At 56.3% G+C, this 21,868-nt stretch overlaps 9 protein-coding genes across 9 annotated transcripts; 4 read left to right on the top strand and 5 right to left on the bottom strand.

Annotated features, from left to right (window-relative positions):
* The first annotated feature begins 105 nt into the window (after window positions 1-105).
* Window positions 106-1,988, top strand: B0H64DRAFT_141016 (uncharacterized protein). Its single transcript, XM_062798266.1, has 3 exons — window positions 106-239; window positions 294-419; window positions 476-1,988. The coding sequence occupies exon 3, from the start codon at window positions 538-540 to the stop codon at window positions 1,702-1,704; it is 1,167 nt and encodes a 388-aa protein (XP_062658678.1). The 5' UTR covers window positions 106-239; window positions 294-419; window positions 476-537; the 3' UTR covers window positions 1,705-1,988.
* B0H64DRAFT_424004 (Mss4-like protein) lies at window positions 1,951-3,141 on the bottom strand (the record flags this gene model as incomplete). The annotated part of the gene is made up of 2 exons (XM_062805628.1): window positions 2,459-3,141; window positions 1,951-2,354 (listed from the first exon to the last, which is right to left on the bottom strand). The coding sequence occupies exons 1-2, from the start codon at window positions 2,682-2,684 to the stop codon at window positions 1,951-1,953; spliced, it is 630 nt and encodes a 209-aa protein (XP_062658677.1). The 5' UTR covers window positions 2,685-3,141.
* A 108-nt stretch (window positions 3,142-3,249) lies between these two features.
* B0H64DRAFT_340430 (uncharacterized protein) lies at window positions 3,250-5,346 on the top strand. Its single transcript, XM_062801229.1, has 2 exons — window positions 3,250-3,550; window positions 3,603-5,346. Exons 1-2 carry the CDS (start codon window positions 3,433-3,435, stop codon window positions 5,153-5,155), a joined length of 1,671 nt encoding a protein of 556 aa, XP_062658676.1. The 5' UTR covers window positions 3,250-3,432; the 3' UTR covers window positions 5,156-5,346.
* Window positions 5,347-5,387: 41 nt separating this feature from the next.
* On the bottom strand, window positions 5,388-6,257 carry B0H64DRAFT_140852 (uncharacterized protein). The gene is made up of 2 exons (XM_062798265.1): window positions 5,910-6,257; window positions 5,388-5,778 (listed from the first exon to the last, which is right to left on the bottom strand). Exons 1-2 carry the CDS (start codon window positions 6,042-6,044, stop codon window positions 5,620-5,622), a joined length of 294 nt encoding a protein of 97 aa, XP_062658675.1. The 5' UTR covers window positions 6,045-6,257; the 3' UTR covers window positions 5,388-5,619.
* Window positions 6,258-7,270: 1,013 nt separating this feature from the next.
* B0H64DRAFT_394420 (uncharacterized protein) lies at window positions 7,271-9,161 on the top strand. Its single transcript, XM_062803687.1, has 3 exons — window positions 7,271-7,500; window positions 7,588-8,603; window positions 8,661-9,161. Exons 1-3 carry the CDS (start codon window positions 7,354-7,356, stop codon window positions 8,722-8,724), a joined length of 1,227 nt encoding a protein of 408 aa, XP_062658674.1. The 5' UTR covers window positions 7,271-7,353; the 3' UTR covers window positions 8,725-9,161.
* Window positions 9,162-11,082: 1,921 nt separating this feature from the next.
* Window positions 11,083-11,897, bottom strand: B0H64DRAFT_373424 (uncharacterized protein; the record flags this gene model as incomplete). Its single annotated transcript, XM_062802284.1, has 2 exons — window positions 11,083-11,101; window positions 11,194-11,897. The coding sequence occupies 2 exons, from the start codon at window positions 11,895-11,897 to the stop codon at window positions 11,083-11,085; spliced, it is 723 nt and encodes a 240-aa protein (XP_062658673.1).
* Window positions 11,898-13,031: 1,134 nt separating this feature from the next.
* Window positions 13,032-13,984, top strand: B0H64DRAFT_441580 (uncharacterized protein; the record flags this gene model as incomplete). Its single annotated transcript, XM_062806580.1, has 2 exons — window positions 13,032-13,079; window positions 13,136-13,984. The coding sequence occupies 2 exons, from the start codon at window positions 13,032-13,034 to the stop codon at window positions 13,982-13,984; spliced, it is 897 nt and encodes a 298-aa protein (XP_062658672.1).
* A 481-nt stretch (window positions 13,985-14,465) lies between these two features.
* On the bottom strand, window positions 14,466-17,563 carry B0H64DRAFT_140660 (heat shock protein 70 family). The gene is made up of 6 exons (XM_062798264.1): window positions 17,108-17,563; window positions 17,024-17,043; window positions 16,823-16,875; window positions 16,486-16,763; window positions 15,058-16,423; window positions 14,466-15,001 (listed from the first exon to the last, which is right to left on the bottom strand). Exons 1-6 carry the CDS (start codon window positions 17,237-17,239, stop codon window positions 14,862-14,864), a joined length of 1,989 nt encoding a protein of 662 aa, XP_062658671.1. The 5' UTR covers window positions 17,240-17,563; the 3' UTR covers window positions 14,466-14,861.
* A 656-nt stretch (window positions 17,564-18,219) lies between these two features.
* On the bottom strand, window positions 18,220-21,307 carry B0H64DRAFT_394412 (P-loop containing nucleoside triphosphate hydrolase protein). Its single transcript, XM_062803686.1, has 2 exons — window positions 20,919-21,307; window positions 18,220-19,848 (listed from the first exon to the last, which is right to left on the bottom strand). Exons 1-2 carry the CDS (start codon window positions 21,211-21,213, stop codon window positions 18,452-18,454), a joined length of 1,692 nt encoding a protein of 563 aa, XP_062658670.1. The 5' UTR covers window positions 21,214-21,307; the 3' UTR covers window positions 18,220-18,451.
* Between the last annotated feature and the right edge of the window lie 561 nt (window positions 21,308-21,868).

Raw genomic sequence — 21,868 nt, 5'->3', positions numbered from 1 at the left:
TAGTGACTATGCCACCCTCCCGGTCACAGAACACCCCAACCACCCGGCGCCCAATACTGAGGTTCGACTTGGCGAGCATCAGCATCAATGGTAAACCAAACGCATACAAGAAGCCGCAGCTGGTCCTCAAACCGCAGCTCGAGCTTGCTCCCCGTAGGCCTTACACTGGATCGCGCCCACGGGTACCTCTTTGGCGCTACTTTTTGATGGTGCATGTGAAAGACAAAGCCGATGAACTAGTTTGTTACCAACTTTGTTTCAAGACGTACACGTATGCTGAGACCACTCAACAGGTGAAGTTGGATCTGGACACATTCAAACCGTCTCCAGCAGATGGCGATGCTACTATTCGCTGTTCTATTACTTGTTCTTCGTCTGAGTACTCCCTCCTCTTTCAGTACCCAGGGAGTACAGAGAGTGTGAGTTGAGCTGTCAACTATCGAAACTCTTGAGTGATAGTCACCAGCTCATCCAGTTTGTCAGGTTTCAGCAACACTTAGCATCACCGTACAGAACGCTTCGGATTTTGAGATTATTATGCAAGAGCTTAGCACTCTGGGTATCTGCGTAGAAGATGACCACGGCAACCAAGAGCAGAGGTCCCTCTCTGGATCAGCTATCTTCAGATCATGGGGACCAGCGGGCCAGACGCTTCGATCAACATACCGACCACCCGGCGACGTACGGCCGTTCGAAAGCACGAGCCCTCGTCTGGGTACGGGACCAACCTCACAGGCACAATACCCATCATACCCGGAAAGACATCTCTATGGTTCCCTTCAACGACCTCCTAGCCACCCATTAGAGCCGCCTACAGATTTACAAGCAGGACAGCGCCCTTGGTCACCGGCGTTTATACCATCTCGGCCAGCAACAACACTCGGTGTACCCGGAATTCTAGGTGAAGGCATCTACAAACTCAGCAAGATCGGACCTACCTCCTCCAGTCGGCTGAGAGCAAGACGGACTACCACACCCATCGAGCAGCAAGGCCATGGGTTGTACACAGTTTCTAAGCACTTCGATAAGACTCTCAGCAGAGCGGATATTCTTCATGCGACAAGGGGACGATATCTGGGGCGAGGGTTGTCTTCGAGCTTGCAGGGCGAGTCGACATCCTCCTACCCGACTAGATCACCCAGCCTGGGTAATTCGAGGGCTGAAGACCAAGGAAAACCCGGGCAAGAGCAGAAAGCATGGCAATACCCGGCTCGGATGTCGAGTGTTTTAGAGCGCATCCCGGTCAACGCCCAACACCAGCCAGGGCTCAGACGGCTACGAACAGCGAACCATGCTCTAGATACAAGCCCGTCTGCCGGTTTTAACTACAACGAGGAGAACCCCCTTCTCTCTAGCGTTAATGAGGAGAAAAGCAGACATGGGTTTTCCTTTTCACAGCCAAATCTGGCATCAAAAGGCACTGACGATGTCTTCCTCTTCAGTTCAAGTCCGACACTCTTCGAGCAGCCAACCGAGCGCGAATTACGGGACGACTGGTTGATACAATGCTCGCAGATTCAGCATCAAGGACTGTGCGAAGCAAGCAAAATATGGGATGAGTTCGTGGATAAAGCGAACAAGGAAATGGCAGCGGCGGAGCCATCCAGGGATTTGTCGGATGTGTTGTCGAGATTCGAAGACGAGTTTACGCGGCGTTGGGAAGGAGTTGTGTCTGCTACGGCGCAGAATATGAGACGTTTCTGAGACGGAAGCTTTGTTGTTTTGGTGTTAAATATGGTTGCGTTCTCCATGATAAAACCGGCATCTGGGTTTATGTTGCGTAAACCTGGTCAAGATGAACCATGATGGCACTTCCACCACCAGAACATGCCTTGGGCTCCGTCCATTCCCTGTTACTTCACAAAGCAGCGCCGACAACTCCAACCTACCCACCAAAATCCAGCCACTCAAGACCAACCCCCTTTCCTCAACCCCTCCTCCCACGGATTCCTACACCTTACTCTCCCCTGCTTTCCCCTCCGCCCCCGCCTCACCACCCCCCTCCGCCCCCTCCTCCTTAAACGTCAACGAAACACTATTCACACAATGCCGCTCATCCGTCGGCGTGTCATAGCCCTCGCCCTTAAAAACATGCCCAAGATGGCCCCCGCAGTTGGCGCACACGATCTCGGTGCGCGCCATGCCCAGCGAGCGGTCCTCGTGCCGGACCACGGCCCCCGGAAGGCTGTCGAAGTAGGCCGGCCACCCGCACCCGGACGCGAACTTGTGCCGCGCCTCGTACAGCGCCGCCCCGCACCCCGCGCACGCGTACGTGCCCGCGGAGGGGTGGTGCTTGTCGTAGGCGCCCGAGGAGGGCCGTTCGGTGCCTTTTTCGCGGAGGATGCGGAATTGTTCTGTTGGGGCGGGGGGGTGGGTTAGTTATTGGGTTGAGATTGGTGTGGTTTTGGTGGTGTGGAATGGGTTGGTGTATGGCGTAAAAAGGTAGTGATTCACTTACCCGGGCTCAAGACGGCGCGCCACTCGTCAGGGGTGCGCTGGTCTGGGTATGATGTCATGGCGTTCTTGGAGGATGGGGCCGATGTTCCAAAGAGAGCGCTGAGAAAAGGGATGTTCATTGATTTGAGAGGAGGAGCCGTGTTTCTGAGTCGAGGAGCAGCTTGGAAGGGAGTAGGCCGGGTGAGATTAGAGAGGGTAAGTAAGAACCGGAAGAATCGCGAGCGCATGGAGGGTGAGCTGTGAGTGAGACGGTGCGGAGAAGTTGGGGTTTATATGTTCTCGTTAAGATGGGAAGGAAGTTGAGGCAATGCATCGAATACAGCGGAACTGGAAGTGACAAATCATGGTTATTGCGGCTAGTAAGGCGGGGTGGGTTGAGGTTTGGAATCAAAGTGGCGGAGTTGAGCATCACCCGCTTGAATTCCTGCCCCAAGGCCGAGGGGTCGATGATAACGACAGCAATTGATATCAAACCATGATATTGTATTTCACACACTGTATGTCCTCGGGGTGGTCAGGGCCATCCGAAAATTACAGTGCAGACGAGGGCTCTTCACACTCTTGCACGGTATTTATGTAACATCATACACGCAAGACCTTCGTTGCCTTGATTCAAGCTCACGAGGTTTGAGAATGAATCTTGAAGACATAAGTGAGTGTCCTCAGTATTTGGCTTTCCTTTCGGCATGTTCGCGGCTTTAGAAACTATTTGTTTCTGCATGCTTGAAAGTTGGGAAAGTCGCACTTATATATGCTACTACCCGAGCTATGCACCATATCAATCTCAGAACGGCTCGGTTAAACGGTTCCCCACCGCCACTCCGTTTCGCGTTGCACTGTCCCGCACCTTTATCTGCGAACCCAACGTCTTGAACTTGTCCTGAACTCGAATTCTAAGGTAGTTCCGAATACCGTCTGCCTTCCCGCGTACCCATACGCCAACCCACACCACTACCAATCAACCCAAAATTTGCCATGTCTCGACGGCCCCCGAACCCCGCTGCAGAGCGGGCAGCGCAAAACCAGCAGACGATTAAGAACCTCCTGAAGCTAGAGCCTAACAAGGTGTGCGCCGACTGCAAGCGCAATAAACGTGGGTTTCTCCTACGGCACACCCAGAATATCACTGACAACTTCCCTATTAGACCCGAGATGGGCGAGTTGGAACCTCGGCGTGTTCGTCTGCATCCGCTGCTCGGGCATCCACCGCGGAATGGGCACTCACATCAGCCGAGTTAAGTCGGTCGACTTGGACGCATGGACCGACGAGCAACTACAGAGCATCCTGAACTGGGGCAATGCGCGCGCGAACAAGTACTGGGAGGCGAAGTTGGCGGCGAACCATGTTCCCTCCGAAGCCAAGATCGAGAACTTTATCCGCACAAAGTACGAGCTGAAGAGGTGGGCGATGGAAGGACCCATCCCGGATCCCGCAACACTCGACGCAGATGGCGATGACGATGTACCACTGAGCGTTGTTAAGGAGAAGCAAAACGTGGAACGCCGTGAATCCGTCCGCAAAGCATCCGTCGGCCGGTCAGCAGCCCCTCAGGCCGATCTTATCGGAGGGGACCAGGTTGCGGCTCCGGTACCACCGCCGCTGAGAGCCAGTAGTACTGGACCGACGGCGATGCAAGTACCTCCAAAGTCTGGGCCCGCCCCGCCCAAGGCAACCAGTACAAAGGACTCGCTACTTGGGCTCGATTTTCTGGGCGGTGAGACCACCGCGCCGCCGCGACCAGCCAGCACCACGGGTACACCTAGCAGCGGCCACTCACGTCCGGATCTTAAGCAGTCTATTCTCTCTCTTTATGCGACGGCTCCGCGGCCGCAACCCCAGCCGGCCGCCCAACATGTGTCCCATGCTCCGTCGGGTTCGTTTGGCGGAATGTCCTCCCCCACCGGCATGAGCCAGGTGCAGAACCCAGCGGGCGGGCTCAATGACGCATTTAGCGGTTTGAGCTTTGCCAGCGCACCATCTCCTAAGCCAGCCCAAAACGATGCCTTTTCCGGCCTCGGCTCCTTCGGGTCCCCCCGTCCTGCCCCTCAATCGAGCGGCTCCGCCTTCTCAGCGCTGAGTGGCGGCAGCTTCTTCGACTCGAAGCCGGCGGCTGCCTCGCAGCAGCCGAAACAGTCCGTTGGTAGCCCATCAGGCTGGGGTTCTGTTGCCTCCCCCGCGGCAGCACCCAAACCCGCTCCAGCGCCCGCGTCCTCTGCACTGGGCGACTTATTTGACTTCTCCGCATCTTCCGCGCCCGCACCCGTTCCTCAGCCTGCGCTCGCCCCGACCACGACGACAACCGGTTCCTCAGTCTTCAACTTATCCGCAACGCAGCCGAAGCCCAGCCCTCCGGCCGCCACGGCTAGTTCAAACCCATTAGGTTCACTGGGCGGGGGCAACTGGGGGGGTTCGGACGTCTGGGGCGGCAATGCGTGGGCTTCGGCTGAAGCGCCCAAGGCTACTCCGGAGCCGGCAAAACCGTCTGCACCTGCGGCGACAAACGACATGGGATGGGCCTCGCTCGCCAGCCAGCCCATCGTTCCCGGCTCGTCAGGAGGATTTGCGCCCAAGGTCGCGGCAGACGAAGAGTTTGGTGGGTGGACCAGCAGCACAACGACGTCGAATACAAACAATACATCCAAGCCGGCGTCCGGATTTGGGGGAGGGGACGACTTGTTTTCGAATGTGTGGCAGTGAGGCTGCGTGGTGCTCTCGATAGGGGTAAGGTAGTTGTACCTAGACAAAGGGGCGTCTTGCCTGGTTGTTTCGGTCCTCATGTACATGAAGCGCATAGCGAGGACGAGGAAAAACAGGAGGCCGGGTTGCTTTGCTTTGCGGAAGACCGGCTTCATGAGCCAAGATACATTATTTCTGACACATCACGAAGTGTATATATCGTATTATTCAACGCGGCTGAGTTAAAACAGCCAAAGCCAGCCCACGCCCAACGCCTTGCCATGCCCAAGTCCAGAGCCGGACCAAACCATAATACATGTCCAAATACATCCCATACACCGCGCTGCGCTGCGTAACTGACCGATCCAACCCCTCGACAGCCGTTTAGGCCGTTAGAACACGTCCATCACGTCCTTCTGCCCAACCCCTGTTTGGAAAAGCAAAAGCTAACCGACCCTCAACTCCCACACCATTTAGGTGCCCGCCTAGAAAAACAACCTCCAGATATAGTATAACACCAGCACCACACCGATGATGATGCCCGACAATTTGAACACGGCCACCTTATTCCCCGACGCCGCCATGCGGCCCAACCGGCCGGCGGAGCCCTTGATCTGTGTCGTCATCGACGAGAACGTCTCGCTCTGCACGCTAAGTCAGCCCCTACTTTTTTTTCTCTCTTTTCACGTTCATTCCTTCCTTATTCCGTCCGCAGATGCATCATGTCTTCTGTTGTTGCGGCGTCGGGGGAAGAAGGGGGGGGGGCAAAACGTACGGTCGACTCGATCACCTCCTGCGAGCGCGCCGAGTCGTAGATGTCGATGGTCACGCCGCGCAGGGCCGACACCTTGGCCGAGAGCTCGTCTAGGCGGGCGTTGTTCTGGCGCTCGCGCTCGAAGGCTTCCGACATTTTTCTTTTGGTGGGTTTTGAGGGGTGCTGCTGAGGGGGTTGGTTGGTTGGTCTCGGCTCTCCGGTTGCTTTCCTTCCTTCTCTTCTTGCGCTTGGCTGGGTCGGGTTGGTTTGCGCACTGGGAGGAGGTCAAGGTCTTCGGTTGAGGTTTGGTGAGGTGGTGATTGCGTGTGGTTGGTGCCTCCGTGGGCTAGGGTAAGTTGGTTCGGTTGTGGTTTGGTGGGCCGCGATGAGCGGTGTTCCGGGGTGGTGTTTCGGATTGGTTGCGATGCGCGGGTGGATTACTACACTCGGGGTCGGAAGGACTGAAAGGCGGCGATATGGAAATGCTGGGTTCGTTTTAGCAGCAGCCGGTGTGATTGGAACCTTTGTTTGTTGAAATGTTCGGAATAGCTGCTTTTGCCGCGAAGAGGTGGCAGTCGGCAACTCAAGAGGCCGCGAAAGGGGTTGGCGGTGCTGCAGTCAGGGGTCCAGCCAGCGTCCCAGCCGAACCGGAGCCAGAGCCAGCTTGGCATTGGGCTCGCTCAGCCACAGTGTGGCGGCACCCAACCTTTGACGTCAGCACGCGGCTGGGGAATTTGGGGGATGTGGGGTGGGAATCTTCGACGTTCGGTCCATCCTCAATTCGACTCCGAGGACTTATTGGTCGGTATCGAGGGTACAGAATGATATACTGATCCAGGTCGTGACCAAGTAATGTGTCCATTTCCCATAAGTAAGGTAATAATAACATGCATTCCATTTTTCCGATTCCTTTCCTTACGAGACTTCGCAACCGTGATATTTCCATTGGCGCCCTTGTGACTTGGTTGCTGCGGGGAACCGCCTTCTCCCGTCTTGGACTGCTTGCCATCCGGCCCTCACAGCCGCCACTACGACGCGCGGCTGCCTCTTTTACTCTTTATCATACCTTAGTCAAGGTCGCCCCTTCCCTAGAAAATAAACTTCTTGTCAAGAGCATCAATCTTTGTGCGCGCCTACGATTAACAGCCAAGCCGGCTAACGGAACTTTGAAAGCCAAGGTTAATCGCAAATTCACTCGGCGCCGACCCGGTAACCCCACATTCTTCCTGATCCTTCGGTGCTGCCTCCAGCTGTCCACTTGACCACCACGCGACTGCCGACCTTGATAAACATTCAGCACACTTTCTACCCAGGAATTCTTCAGGCTTTTTGAATATCTTCAACGGCGCGCCTGCCCACCCAGCAGCCATGGGTATCAACAACCCCCTTCCGTCGTCTATGGCGTGTAAGTTGGTCCCGGCCGTTCCGCGCTGATTAGTGCGCGCGACAAGACACATTGGTGTCCATGGTGGTCGCTCGTCGCTCTTGTCTGCTGACACTGAAGATAGCGGAATGCAAAAAGTGCGGCAAGATCCTATCCTCCTTCGTCGACCCGCGACAAGCCTTCAGCCCAGAAAAAGTTATTCCGCCGTCCGTCCTCGCCGGCGCCAAGGTAGGGAAATGCCTTCCCTCCCCTCCCCCAGCCCTTCCCCCCTTCGGCGCATCAACCCCCCTCATACTAACTCGGCCCCCTATATAGGGCCTCGCAATCCTCACAGTCATTAAAGCCGGCTTCCTCGGGTCGGCTCGTTTCGGCAGCGGGTTGGTAGTGGCGCGGCTGCCGGACGGGTCGTGGAGCGCACCGACGGCCATCGCAACGGGCGGCGCGGGCTTCGGCGGACAGATTGGGTTCGAGCTGACGGACTTCGTCTTCATCCTCAACGACGCGAGCGCCGTCAAGACCTTCTCGCAGGCGGGGTCGCTCACACTCGGCGGCAACGTATCCATCGCGGCGGGGCCGGTCGGCCGCAACGCCGAGGCCGCGGGCGCCGCCTCCCTGCGCAGCGTCGCGGGCATCTTCAGCTACTCCAAAACCAAGGGCCTGTTCGCGGGCGTGTCTCTCGAGGGCTCCGCTATCATCGAGCGCAAGGATGCCAACGCGAAGCTGTACGGGCGGCCGATCTCGGCGAAGGAGCTGCTTTCCGGCACGGAGCGCCCCCCGCCGCAGGCCGCGCCGCTGCTGAGCATCCTCAACTCGCGCGCGTTCCGCGGCATGGCGCCCGCGACGGCCGACGACCGCATGTACAACGACATCCCCGTGTACGACGACAACCGCGACAACGTGGTGTGGGGGGACAACAACACGGGGCCCGGGTACCGCGAGGGCGAGCAGCGCGACAGCGGGTACGGCGGCGCCGCCAACGGGCAGGGCCACGACGAGTTCGGGCGCCCTAAGCGCTCGTCCACGTGGCAGGACGACGTCTACGACCAGCAGCCGCGGGCGTTCGGCCAGGCTTCGAGGTCGAGCACCTTCCACGACGGCTACGGGGCCGGGGCCGGGGCCGGGGCGGGGGTCACTGGTGCGGCGGAGAAGAAGGTGGGCCCCGGCCGGCCGGCGGCGCCGAAGCCGAATTATGCCAGCAAGGAGGCCTTGCTGAAGAAGAACGAGGCGGTCGCGCTGTTTACGTTCGAGGCGGACCAGCCGGGCGACCTGGCGTTTAAGAAGGGGGATGTCATCACCGTGCTGAAGAAGACGGAGAGTGATAACGACTGGTGGTATGTCTATTTTCCTGGGGCAGCACTGGAAAGTCTGGCGCTAACTTACGATTGCAGGACGGGCATGATCGGGACGAAGCACGGGATATTCCCTAGCAACTACGTGAAGATGAAGGAGTGATGCGGGGAGGCCATGTTGACAACACATCTGGTGACAAGCAAGAGGGCGTAAGGGCCGGAGATGGCACTTGGGTGACAGAGGAACTTTGGGCACGGACTAAGATATCGCTTAGAGGGGCCTCAGAGGCATGGCACATCTTCCCATACGGATGGCGAGAATGATTTTGGGACGAAGAGATGGTTTCGGTACTGGCTTTGCGGTTGGATGTTTCCCCCATTCCCGGTATGGCGTCGGGCGAGACAAGGAGTTTTCGTTAGTTTTTACCAAGGGCAATCTGAGTTTATTTGCTATAGGCAGGCGAAGTACGTGATGTTAAATCCAGAGATGATGCTAGATTATGGGACTATCTTACTATTCCTACGCCGTACGGCAGCAGACCGAATCCTGGTCCCTCCTGCGGGTGCGCGGCATCCATCCAAACTTCCCTGAGATCCTGGGGCCGAGTGAGCTCTTCCTGCATGCAATCACGATTTGGGTGTGATTCATCGGTGGAACGGCAGTCGATCTTCCTCCCGGGCCGTCCCATAGATGGCACATTGCGGCACGTTTGTGTTGATCAATCTGTACCACCACGCCACAAGGTGTTCATACTCCCGCTTCCCAACTGCTGTCAAGCAGTGATAATAACATGCCACAGCCCTACCGTTAGTAGGGTGACGACAACTCGGCCGGTTAGTTTGAACCCCCCCCCTAATAACCCCCAACCGGCGTATCCGGAGGCGTCAGGTAAGTGCAGGCCGGGCAGTCCCCGCGGCGGGTCCCGCGAAGGGTGCTGGTCCACCGCCGACGGTCGCAGTTCCGCTTCCGCCGCAGAGCCCTGGTGCAGCGGAGGACGCCGTTGCTGTCGTAGCAGCCGCAGCCGTAGTAGTGGTAGACCTTGTGCGAACACATTGTGGTTGTCGTGGGTTGGTGTTTTCTCTCTCTCTCTCTCCAATGTGTGGGTTGGTTTGTTTGTTTGCAGAGGGGATGGGGGTTGGTTGGGTATCGTCGTGGGGGGAAGTGTTCGTCATGATATATTTGGTGTTGGGGGGTGTGGGTTTGTTCTGTGAAGGGGGCGGTTGTTTGGAGATGGCTTCATCTAGGGAGTTGGTGACAGTATCTAGTCGACTGAACATAACTCATAGCACCTGTAGTGTCATCTGCGTATGCTACCCCTTTGTCTAGAGCATTGATAGCTCTGGGGATAAACGCTAGTAGTGTTTGACAGACACCTCAGATGTTTACAGAACAGACTCGGCCCTACCTCTGCAATCGACACCCATCGTCGTGCCCATGACCTTGATGAGTACCCGGTCATGGCATCAGGGCACAGTGTCAACTACCGGTTCATAGCGTTGGTCATGCTATGCCCGCACGTGCTATATGTATTATATTCAGCATCTCCAAATCCCACCGAGGACCACCGCCCACTCGATGGTTGGCCAAATGGTAACCGGCAGTGGTCCTCGAGGCCCCGGCGACTCGGGTTCAACCCCTCTCCCGACGGGGAGGTTATGGGTTCGAACCTCAACTGCCCGGGCTTTTCTGAGCAGTGACGCTGCTCAGAACGGAGTAAACCTCCAAGGGGGTTTCGTAACCGGCCACGTCCCCTTTATCAGTGACGACTGGTCGAGGGGGGTTGGCCGGTGAGCTTTTGCCTTTTTCTCTTCTCTTTTTCTTGACCACACCGGTATCCACCACAGTCCTAGATTTCCATATCGCCTAACTAAAAGTTGAAGCTATTCACACATCGGGATGGTGGCAAATAATGTGGTTTGGGAAATAATCAATTGCCAACACGGAACCCGAAGTGAAATGAAAACAACCGAAGCCAAGTTCGATCCATAAAAGCAGTCAGCCGTTCTCGTCATAATAAAAGGGCAAAAATAGTGAGCAGAGACTTCAATCTGGGTGCTCATCCAAACAAACGCCCGCAATCCCGAGTCCCGACCACAAAGGAGTGAAAGCAAGCAAAACAGGTCTTTTTTGGGGGTTTTCTCTTTTTTTTCTTTCGCGCAAGCCGACGTATTGCAGCATATCAGCGCGTAGGGGAACTGGGAGAGTTCCACTGCTCGTACCCGACAAAGAAATAACACTCCTCTCCAGTCATAAACCGACTCGACGCACAGGCCGTTATGGCCATCCTAGGGTCGAGCGGAATAAAACATCGCGATCATAACTCATCATCATCATCAGTCCCGCCAACCGGAGTTGGAACGGGTGTGTGACCACTGTCGAAGCGGCCCAGCGGTCAGTGGTCAGTGGCCGATCTGTGCAACAACAACAACAACGACGACCAAAGAACTCACCTCACTGGCCCTGAGTCTCCACCCCCTCAACCTCGCATGACATGATATGCAATGCACGCCATACATGCAGTTACCCGTCCACCACATCCCTGCCAAGGTGGGTTAGCGTTGTGAGGTACGACATGAGACGAGGCTAACCCCGTGTCTTGTTTTGACGACATAACATCGAGAGGTAACATACTGGGAGGGGGACCCGTTTTCCTCGACCCAGATCCGCGTCTGGTCCTCCCGAGAGAGCTCGTCCGTCGTCGCAGCGGTGGCAGCAAATGTAATAGTGTCGCCGGCCTGGGCAAAGCCGACCTGGAGTTGGCTTGGGGCCGGCCAGGTTGACGCATTGTTGGTGAAGCTCCCTGCCGCTGCCATGGGGTCGTGCACCGCAGGACCCGGAAACGTAGTCGACTGGCGTGGGGAAAAGTCGAGATGGACGAGAGGTTGGATAACGTTGATGTACGGCCAGCTCGTGCCGTAGAAATAGTCGACAAACGGCTGGCCGAAGATGGCGGGCAGGTTCCCGTACGGGTAAGTCTCGGTTTCCAAAAGGGAAAGCTGGACCAAGACGAAGCGGTCTGCGCCGGCAGGCTTGACGAAGAGATTGATAGCCCTGGTGCAGTGAATGGCCCCGAAGGGCGTCATGTACGACCGTACCAACTCGGTGATGGGGAACCCGGTTCCCTCCGCATACCAGGCATGGAAGAAGCCGTGGGGGAAGTCTCGGCTGAATAGAAACGGGACAGTCATCTCGTTGCCATGGGCGAGCATGATGGTGAGCTCTGACATCAGCTCATCAGGCCGGAGGTTGTTCGTGTCGAACGGAGGTTGGATGAAGCCTCGTCTCCTGACCCCTTGCCGCCTGCCAGCACGCCTGAATTGGTGGTTATCGGGCATGGTGCGATATTGATCCATCTTTTTTAACTGTGCTTTGGCCCGCTTTCATGAAGGTCGATATCAGGAAGAGCCCTCCTAGATATGTGATGTGTATTGTCGTATTATATCCGGGAAGAGAGAGAGAGAGGCGAACCAGGGTCGGGTTGGCTAGGTGGATGTGGTATGTAGAATGTTTGTGAACTCTAGGTTGTCAGCGTTTTGCCGAAAACGCTCACAGCGATTCTCGGCTGGCCTGGACTCACTGTTTGAGTGGCTGATGTTGACTTGTACTTCCGAGTAAGGCTTGCGATACAAGGCTGGACTCTTGGCCACACTTTATGAACCTCGGGCCTGGGAGGCGGGAGGGGGGCGAGGGAGGGGGGGACACAAGACAAGGGGAGTCAAGAAACCAGACAGGACCCGGAACTTATAATTTTACTCCATAATCGTTGCACTGCCGCGGTCCGCACAGCACTGTGCGTCGAGATATAGGCGAGGCGACAAGGCGTCGTCCCTCTACAGACGGCTACCACACGGTACCTGGGCGTCCGGCGGCTCTGGGGGGACTTGGCATAAGGGTGGCGTAGGCTGAGCCGATAACCTACCGAAGCTTGGAGAGGCATTTTAAGACTCGTCCGCGCCAGGAGCCACTCAGACACGTTGGTTGTGATGCGTGATGCGTGGCCAGAAGTGACGCGGGCCTCTTTCGGTCGTGAACACTTCCAAACTCCCAAAAAGGGAGCTGCACATGCATGCGGAGAACCCTGGAATTCGGTGAGCGTGCCCGTTGCCAATGGCCAGACTGCTGCTGGAGCAAACCGAGCAACGAGGTGCGGGTGAAGTTCAGCTCCCCCCTGAGATGGTGTGTTGCTTCTCCTTCTGACAGGCTCGGCCCCGCTCCGCTTCCCAGGACGGGGCAAAAAGTACAATTCCCGAAACGGGATGGGAGTGGCAGCTGGACGTTTTGTAAGATAATGCCGGGCCGGAACTTGCGTGGGATACGCCCAATCAAAGAGGGATTTTAGCCCCAGCCTTGCCGCTACCAGCTGTACTAACATTCCTGAGAAGAACCCCAAAGCTGTATAAAGACCATGGCTAGCATCTCACCGTCAATCCTGCCCCATGCCGCCTCAGTCTCTCGGATGTTTGCACAAGATGTCGGATCATGTTCCAAACACTGAACCGCTCCCTTGTTCTGCCTCGGTTTGCCCCCCCTGACACATGAGGAAGAGAGAGATATTATTGCTAACGTCTGGCAGGCGACGATACAGGAGGAAATCTACCTTCATTCACTCTCTGTATACGAAAAGCCGAGGTTGGCTGCCCAGTCCCTGAAATATCTTTTAAAACCCCTGAGCCACGGGCCCGGACAGCCCCATTATATCTCAGTTTACCTCTTGTCCCTGCTATTGGACTACAGTCTGGAAGACCTCAAGCAATGGGCAGCCGCCAAGGATTGCTTTGTCAAGCTGGTCTGGATCTTCCCCGGCTGGGACCATCCCAAGTTCACGACCCGTCACCTCCTCGTCACGGACACCGCGGCGCCGGGCCACGTGAGCTTCAGCGGGGGGCTCGACTGGGCCGTGAACATGTGGAAGGTGGCACAGCGGCTCCAGCCGCCGAGCTGCCCCTTCCTCGGGCCCCAAAGCGCGCCCCGGTGGAATCTGGGCCGGCCCCGCGGCGACCCCAAGCTATCTCTCCCGCCGGTCCCCTTCATGGATATGGACAAATGGAAGCCGGAGTACCCCGCTCTGGCATACCCCGTAGGATACCTTCCCGCCGGACCGGCAGACGACGAGGTCTCCGAGTTCTCGGAGCCGGAGCCGGGCCATGCGGACACGGCCTCGGTGGGCTCCAGCAGCGGCCTCTTCTCCGAGCCCTCGGAGGCGGCGGACTCCAACTTCGGGGAGGACTCATGGAGCAAGGACCGAGGAGGGGGCAGCAGCCGAGCCGAGCGGCTGCTGCAGAGGGAAGTCCTGCGCAGGAGGATGAGGGACGCAGAGGCCCTGTACGCCCGGAACGGAGACCCGAGCGGCTTGCTGGCGGTGCTGTCAACCGCGTCGCAGTCGCCGGACAATTGGGACTCAGCCGGGATGCCGAGGTTCTGAGGCTCTGTTTGGATATGTTGAACAGGGGTATATTACGTTGGAGGTTGGTGGTCTTGAAAACGAGGACGATATAACTATCCGGGTGCTACCAAGGTTGCAAGTGGTCCGGAAAGGTCATGCAACGGTGGATATGACGGCCTGTCTTTTCTTTCTTTTTCTTTCCTTTTTCTTTTAGGGTCTGTTCTTTGCACTGGAGTTTAGCCAGTACTTATTCACGTCAGTCTTTTCCTATTGCTGATACGTTTCTCTGCTGAATTCTGTTTTCTGCTTCACTAACTATGTTCTGGCTCGTTATGTCGTGGCTCACTATGCGGCAACAATTTTAGGAGGGTGCTGAGAGATGACATCTCAGCCGTGGAGAGGGAAGAGTCGTGGCCATGCTCTTTGCTCACAACCGACTGTCACACATGACAGATTAGGTGGCCCTTGACACAAACATCCTTCTAGAGACATCTCTGTCAAAGGGGCGGGGGGTGGCATTGATGGCAGTTGACGCGTTCTCACTCTGGAGGGAACAGCAGTCCGTTTGTTTGGTTGCCGTGGCACAACAGATAACAACCATTCCCTTCTTTTTGCTGGCTAATCACTCAACGAAGCAGCTAGTTATTGATCGTCAAAGTTTCTATGCATTGTCACAACTAGCGACTCAACTGATACTTGTACAAGCCCTCGCAACATACAACACTCGTCATCATCTCACCACCGACATGCAACATGCATCCCCTCTTGCCGTTGACCAAACACAAACACAATACCGGCAAGGGTCCCAAGACCAAAAGGTAAGTAAACCCAGCCCCAAACCTGGGCAGGCTTCATTTTTTATGCCATCAAAACAAAAACGGGGGGAATCTCTATGATACTAATAGGATCGAGGTAATTAAAGCTCGTCATGCGACTCGGGCTCGTCCTCCTCGCCACCAGCCTCGCCACCAGAGTACAGCTTGCTCGTGATCGGGTACGCCACGTTGCTGAGCTTCTCCTTCTGCTCCTCAAAGTCCTCAGCGGAGGCAGTAGCGGCTGTAGTCTAGTTAGCACTTTGTTACTGGAAAACCAGAGGAAGGGAGCAAGCTTACCGTTCTCCTCGAGCCAGTCCTGGGCCTCCTTGACGGCGTCAAGGATGGTCTCCTTGTCCTCCTCAGAGACCTTGCTGCCCATGCCCTCCTCGTCGTTGACCTGGTTCTTCAGGCTGAAGGCATAGTTCTCCAGGCCGTTGCGAGCCTCAATGCGCTCACGGGTAGCCTTGTCCTCCTCGGCATACTTCTCAGCCTCGGCGACCATGCGGTCGATCTCCTCCTGGGTGAGACGGCCCTTGTCGTTGGTGATGGTGATGGACTCGCCCTTGCCGGTGCCCTTGTCGTGGGCGGAGACCTTGAGGATTCCGTTGGCATCGAGCTCGAAAGAGACCTCGATCTGGGGAACGCCGCGGGGGGCGGGGGGGATGCCGGTGAGCTCGAACTTGCCGAGGATGTTGTTGTCCTTGGTCATGGAACGCTCACCCTCGTAGACCTGGATGAGGACCACGGGCTGGTTGTCGGCGGCGGTCGAGAAGATCTGGCTCTTGCGGGTGGGGATGGGGGTGTTGCGGGGGATGAGCTTGGTCATGACACCGCCAGTGGTCTCGATACCGAGGGTGAGCGGGTTGACATCCATGAGCACGATCTCCTCAGTACCCTCCTCGCCGCTAAGCACACCAGCCTGGACGGCGGCACCGAAAGCGACAGCCTCGTCGGGGTTGATACCCTTGCTGGCCGGCTTGCCGAAGAACTCCTCGATGAGGGACTGGACCTTGGGGATACGGGTGGAACCACCAACGAGGACGATATCATCGACTTCGCTCTTGCTGACCTTAGCATCCTTGAGAACCTGCTCGACAGGCTTCAGGGTCTTGCGGAAGAGGTCGCCGTTGATCTCCTCGAACTTGGCGCGGGTCAGGGTCTCGCTGAAGTCCTTGCCCTGGAAGAAGGCCTCGATTTCGATGCGAGTGGACATCTGGCTCGACAGAGTGCGCTTCGCCTTCTCGGCCTCACGCTTGAGCTTGCCCATGGCCTTGGCGTCAGAAGTAACATCGACGCTGTTCTTCTTGTTGAAGGTCTTGGCGAAGTGGCTGATGAGACGCTGGTCGAAATCCTCACCACCAAGATGGGTGTCACCGGCGGTAGCCAGGACCTCGAACACACCCTGGTCGATGGACAGGAGCGAGACATCGAAAGTACCACCACCAAGGTCGTAGACGATGATCTGGCGCTCGCCCTGGGTCTTGTCCAGGCCGTAAGCGATAGCGGCGGCGGTGGGCTCGTTGACGATACGGAGAACGTTGAGACCAGCGATCATGCCGGCATCCTTGGTAGCCTGACGCTGGTTGTCGTTGAAGTAGGCGGGGACGGTAACGACGGCGTGGGTGACCTTCTTGCCAAGGTAGGCCTCGGCGGTCTCCTTCATCTATCGGGTTGTTAGCCACTGTCACAAATGTGTCAAGGCGTGCAATGCGCAAGCCAACGTACCTTGGTGAGAACCATGGCGGAGATCTCCTCGGGGGTGAAGGTCTTCTCAGAGCCGCCAACCTCGACCTTGACAACCGGCTTCTCATCCTTGGAAACAACCTTGTAGGGGAAGTGCTTGATATCGGTCTGCACGTCCTTCTCCGAGAACTTGCGGCCGATCAGACGCTTGATGTCGTAGATGGTCTTGAACGGGTTGGCCGCGGCCTGGTTCTTGGCGGCGTCACCGACGAGTCTCTCATCCTCGGTGAAGGCGACGTAAGAGGGGGTGATACGGTTTCCTGGGGGTGGACTGTCAGCTGTGGCCGTTGATGTGAGGTGCCCGTGATATTGGACGTACCTTGATCGTTGACCAGAATCTCGACCTTGCCCTTTTGCATCACACCAACACAGCTAAGTGCATGTTAGCACCGTGTCCTTGCCCCTGTGTGTGCTCCACTCCTGCGCCATCCTTGACACTGTGTCCTCAACCGCCCACACCAGACAGAGCGGAATAGCGCAGATGGTGGGGGAGTCGAAGTTCGCGATCGAGGTGACTTACGAGTAGGTGGTGCCCAGATCCTGTTAAAACCGTGTTAGTTCTGCTTGCAATTGGTTCCCAGCGTCTATTTTGGAGTGAACCTACAATACCAATGACGGTGCCGTACTCAGAGACATCGTCCGCCTTGACTTGCTGGACGAAGCCCAGAGAGAAGAGGAGGGCAAAGAACCCAATGAAGCTCAGGCCGAGGGCCCAGCTCCGCGATCGACTCTCCATGTCGAAAGCTGTGTGGTAAAAAAGAAGAGAACAAACGACAACCCTCTTTGCGCTACTGCTTGCAGGCGGTGAGAAGGGTGTTAAGAAATGAAGCCGCGCTCGCCTCGAACCGTTCCTACCGGGCTAATGGTCAGGAAGTAGATGAAGAGGAACTCGAGGATTCCGGCGTCGTCGAGTGAGGTGGTTGGTGAAACGGGAGAGGGAAGTTGGAGCGGAAGCAAGTTCAGCCTTTTGAAGGTTGGCTCCTTGTTTTTTTGGGGCAACCGGAAATCTGTCCTTATCCTGGCTTAAGCCACCTCGCGCTTCCGCACTGGCCCATTCGTCGCCTTCTGAATTGGGGCAACTCACTGGCCCCACTGTGCGGGACTAACGAGGTCGAGCGACCAACGGAGCGTCTCAACCGACCGCAAGTTTAACAAGGCTGGCGGTACACGGTACATGCTACCCCTGGCGTTGGGGATCTGCATGACCATTGAGCACGGAGAACAGCTTGCATCTTTACTCAGCTCTCCCTCCCGACAAACGACCAGTAGTCACTTCGCAATTCTTTTTGACATGAGAAATCTTTGATTATTTTTGGAATTATCTCGACACTGCAGCCACGGGATATTTAGTACGCGTATAAATTACTTACTAGTTCAATTCAAAGTCTTCCATTCTTCCTTTGCGTGACAGGATCCCCATCTTCCGGCGATCGGGTTTCCAGCGACTTCCATCTCCAAATCGGGGACAAGCAAACGGCGGGAATGCGGTGGGCTTGCCCCGCAGACAATTGCCCATAGGGCGGCAGGGCGGGTCGTTGGGCCCTGCAAGTGGCACTGAACCCCCTGTTTGTGCCAGAGTGGCCTTTTTCACTGGTCATGGGCGGTCTGGCCTGTGGCGTTCCGCCTCCCTGGGGAGAGACAGTGTTTCATCGTTCAGAACGACAAAGAGAACTTCCATACGAAGTACAGAGTAAGGATTGGAACTCAAAATGGAAGCATGAGAAAAGGACAGATCTCAATTTCATGACCGATGCGGGTATCCGAAGCAAGAAACCTATGCTGCCACCACATTTACGAAGTCCTGCGTGCAAACGAACATCGGGTAGAAGCGGGACCAGTTGAAGCGAAAACAGTGCTAAGTTCCATGATGCATGTTGCACCCTTACCCCACGCTCCCTTTTAAGTACAGACACATATTGCCGAAGAGCCTCAATTCTCGTGACCACCTCTATTCCAACAACCCGGCAGCCACCGTCTGTCCGCCGCTCCTCAAAACCACTCTCTGTCCCGCCTCTAGCGGCACCTGCGACTCCAGCTTGACCACAATCCTCGCCACCATGCCAGGTTTGATGATCTTGGGGTTTTTCTTGACCACCGCCCCTGTCGCCTTATCCAAGAGGGCCGGGATGGCCTCGATCTTCCCGGCTTGGTTCAGCCGGCCCCTGTGAACTTCCACCGGCATGGGCATTAGAATGTCAAAGGCTAGCGCCTTTAGTTTGAACGTGTCGGCCTTGGGAACTGGTTTCGCCGGATCGCAGATGATGTCTCCGTCCCGGACGTGGATGGGATCGATATGGCTGAGGTGGAGCACGACATTTTGACCAGCGACTGCCCAGTCAACTGCAGCCTCGTTGGCAAGGATCGACTTGACATATGCCTTTTGTCCGCTCGGTTGAACGAGGAGTGCATCGCCCATCTGCACAGATCCCGCCTCGATGCGTCCCGAAACTGTTACAGGACTCTGCATGGTGCGGTACACCTCAAAAACAGTCATCCGCAAAGGTTTCGCCAGCGCCCGCGCGCTTGGCTCTGAGTTCTCCAACTCTTCCACTAGCGTCGGGCCGGTGTACCATGATGCTGCCAGATCGGAGGACCTTTGAACCAGGTTGTCACCGTTCAGGCCAGAAACGGGGACGAAGGCCATGTTCTTGTGCTGAAAGTTTGCCGTGGACAGGAAACCAGCCATTTGGTCCTTGATCTCGCTGAACCTCTCCTGAGACCAGGCAACTGTGTCCAACTTGTTGATGGCCACAATGATGCGCGATACTCCCATGCTGCGAATTAGCAGAGAATGTTCCTTAGTTTGCCCCTTTAGCCCGGATTCGAAGGCATCAACGCTGGCGTCGATGACTAGAATGGCAAAGTCCGCCTGGCTAGCGCCGGCGATCATGTTATAGATGTATTCCGCGTGGCCTGGCGCGTCGAGAATGGTAAAAGCTGTGTGTTCTGTCTCAAAACGTCGGGTGGCGATGTCCATGGTTATCCCCCTGCTCCGTTCTTCTGGACGTTGATCCAGAACCCAGGCGAGGCCAAAAGAACCTTTGCCTTCGGTTCTCGCCTCTCTCTGGAGCTTTTCGACTGTGCGCTGGTCGACCACCTTGAGATCGAAGAGCAACCGGCCCATCATGGTGCTCTTCCCGGCATCTACGTGCCCGACCACCACGAAGCTGGCACTTTTCTTGGGCTTGCTCTTTTCCAACTCGGAGAGGACATCGAGATTTCGGCTCTTGGGAAGTGGCGCATCGTTAATCTTTAGTCCTTCCATCCCCGTTGTGGCGGCGTCTGTGGATGCCGTGCCCTTCTTCTTAGGCTGGGCTGCAGCTGTCTTGGGTCCAGCTGTATCGGCTATTAGTATCCACGTTAGCGCTTGCTCTTCAAGAGCGAACCTTTCATCGATTTGGCCTTGGCTTGGGCCGTGAGAACGACGTCATCCGGACTGGGCTGGGCGAAGGTATCTCGAACAGACTGGGGCAGGTTCGGGTAGAGAATGACTTCCTCTTCGTAGTTGTCCGAATCATCTCTTTTCCGCTTACGGACGTCGAACCAGTCGGTAGGGGCCGACGGCTTGTTCGGTGGGTTTCCCTTGTTGTCCGCTCCATATCCACACCCAAACCCGTATAAAGGGTCGCTTTCCATATCATTCGGCGGGCGAGAGGCGGATGGATTCCGACAGAGGAGTTGAGCAAATGCAGATGGTTCGGCCATGATTGCTGCCCGCTCGTCTTCAGATGCCGTTGGCTTGGAGACGCCGGGTTGAGAACCGAAAAAGCTCTGCCCCAGCGGCGATTCGTCGTCTGGCACATCCATCACCATGCCCAGATGATGCGATGCTTCGGGCTGCGCTGGCTTAGAGCCTAATATAGGCGCAATGCCCTCAGCAGTACATTCCGAGGTCCTGGGACGCTTGCTAGATGGCTCAGCCAGTGGAACGTTCTCCTTCCCAGCCGACGTGTGTTCCATCGAGAGACTTTCCACCTGCATCCGCGTTTGTTCCGCTTTATTGTCGATAGCCTTCTTTTCCTCGGCTTTCTTTTTACGCGCAGCAGCAAGGGCTTGAAGCTTGGACATCTTTGGTGGCGCCCCTGATCCTCCGAGCAGCCCACCACGAGGCATCTGTGGTGCGATGAAGGTTGTCTCTCTATGCTTCGGGATGTTGCCCCACGGCATATCTTGGAAGAGATGCGAAGTCGACGTCCCGTGCTCAAAGGACCCGGCAGTGGAAGACGATGGTGTCCTGGCACTTGATGGGTGTTCTGCGGGTTGACGCCATGATACCAAGCTTGGAGAATATGTCTGCATTGCTGAGAGGCCGGCGTCTGTCAGGTCCAGATACTTCGCCGCCCAGTGCGATGGAACGCCAAGTTCAAGGGGAAGGCCGGCCGCTGCGGTATCAATTGCACGAGTGACGGACTTACCATTGGGTGGTTGTACTGCCGATTTTGTTGCTTTGGGGCGCGGGTTGACAAATTTGGAAATGAGATAGGCGACCGACTTGTCGACATCGTAATAATAATGCCACAAGGCCTCCTCGATCTGGGCGACGGTGACCTTGGAAACCTCAACACCGAGGGCCGCCTGGACATCGGCGGTGCCTTGGTTCATCAACGCCCGGTCCTCCGGACTGAGCTCGTCCTCCTCTTCCGAATAACCCTCGTACTCGTCCACGGCATCCCCATAATCCAAGTTGCGAATGTACTGATGGCGAGACATGTTGGCGATTGATGAGGACGGATGAAAATGTTGCGGTGAGCGAATACGTGGAGTAGGTTAGGGGTTCGGTGTTGAAGATATTGTGCTGTGCGTCTGCCGGAAGGTGAGCGAAGCGTCTGCTTCCATGGTAGGTAGGTAAGTAAAAGAGAAAAGGATGAGAACGTTGAAAGTGTGACGACGCACCAACCTATGTACACGTTCCGCAACTCCAATTCGGCAATGATCCGAAAACTTTAACCAAGCGGCCGATAAATGTTGTTGCAAAATTCAAACCGAGAATTCCTGCCCTAGATGTACTGTACAGCGGTTGACCGAAGCTTTGAGTTTGGTTGGAGTAGGGGCGGATCACAGTGCTGGAGTTCGATGCCTGGTGTTGCGGGGCAGCAGCCAGGGCCCTATCTCAGTGCTCAGACGAGTATCCTGGCCTTTTTAGCTGAGGCAGCTACACGCCAATGGGCACCAGCCGATGAGAATTTTCCATTTACTGCCGCAAAGGGCTAGTGCAACAAACTTACAGATAAAATTCAGTAAGGCGTCCTCGCACGAAAAAGAGCCCTGGGTGTCAGCACTCCGTGAAATGGATAGGGAGTGTGAGTTGTGCCAGGTTTACCCCACCATTGTGGTTGGAAATGACTCCATCAGGCTAAGGCGGTGA

The sequence above is a fragment of the Chaetomium fimeti genome, assembly GCF_033439085.1.
Source record: "Chaetomium fimeti strain CBS 168.71 chromosome Unknown B0H64scaffold_4, whole genome shotgun sequence".
NCBI classification, from domain to species: Eukaryota; Fungi; Ascomycota; class Sordariomycetes; order Sordariales; family Chaetomiaceae; genus Chaetomium; species Chaetomium fimeti.
The sequence above is the reverse complement of the archived record's forward strand: the minus strand, read 5'-3'. Positions and strand labels throughout refer to the sequence as shown.

Bases quoted from the DNA above. Each gene is read 5' to 3' on its own strand.
- B0H64DRAFT_141016 (XM_062798266.1), top strand. From the start codon at position 538: ATGCAAGAGCTTAGCACTCTGGGTATCTGCGTAGAAGATGACCACGGC.
- B0H64DRAFT_340430 (XM_062801229.1), top strand. From the start codon at position 3,433: ATGTCTCGACGGCCCCCGAACCCCGCTGCAGAGCGGGCAGCGCAAAAC. The intron at 3,551-3,602 runs GTGGGTTTCTCC...CTTCCCTATTAG, and splicing joins CGACTGCAAGCGCAATAAAC to ACCCGAGATGGGCGAGTTGG.
- B0H64DRAFT_140852 (XM_062798265.1), bottom strand. From the start codon at position 6,044: ATGTCGGAAGCCTTCGAGCGCGAGCGCCAGAACAACGCCCGCCTAGAC. The intron at 5,779-5,909 runs GTACGTTTTGCC...CTTAGCGTGCAG, and splicing joins AGGAGGTGATCGAGTCGACC to AGCGAGACGTTCTCGTCGAT.
- B0H64DRAFT_394420 (XM_062803687.1), top strand. From the start codon at position 7,354: ATGGTGGTCGCTCGTCGCTCTTGTCTGCTGACACTGAAGATAGCGGAA. The intron at 7,501-7,587 runs GTAGGGAAATGC...CCCCCTATATAG, and splicing joins CCGTCCTCGCCGGCGCCAAG to GGCCTCGCAATCCTCACAGT. The intron at 8,604-8,660 runs GTATGTCTATTT...TTACGATTGCAG, and splicing joins GAGAGTGATAACGACTGGTG to GACGGGCATGATCGGGACGA.
- B0H64DRAFT_140660 (XM_062798264.1), bottom strand. From the start codon at position 17,239: ATGGAGAGTCGATCGCGGAGCTGGGCCCTCGGCCTGAGCTTCATTGGG. The intron at 17,044-17,107 runs GTAGGTTCACTC...CGGTTTTAACAG, and splicing joins ACGGCACCGTCATTGGTATT to GATCTGGGCACCACCTACTC. The intron at 15,002-15,057 runs GTAAGCTTGCTC...ACTAGACTACAG, and splicing joins GGACTGGCTCGAGGAGAACG to CCGCTACTGCCTCCGCTGAG.
- B0H64DRAFT_394412 (XM_062803686.1), bottom strand. From the start codon at position 21,213: ATGTCTCGCCATCAGTACATTCGCAACTTGGATTATGGGGATGCCGTG. The intron at 19,849-20,918 runs GTAAGTCCGTCA...GGATACTAATAG, and splicing joins GGCAGTACAACCACCCAATG to CCGATACAGCTGGACCCAAG.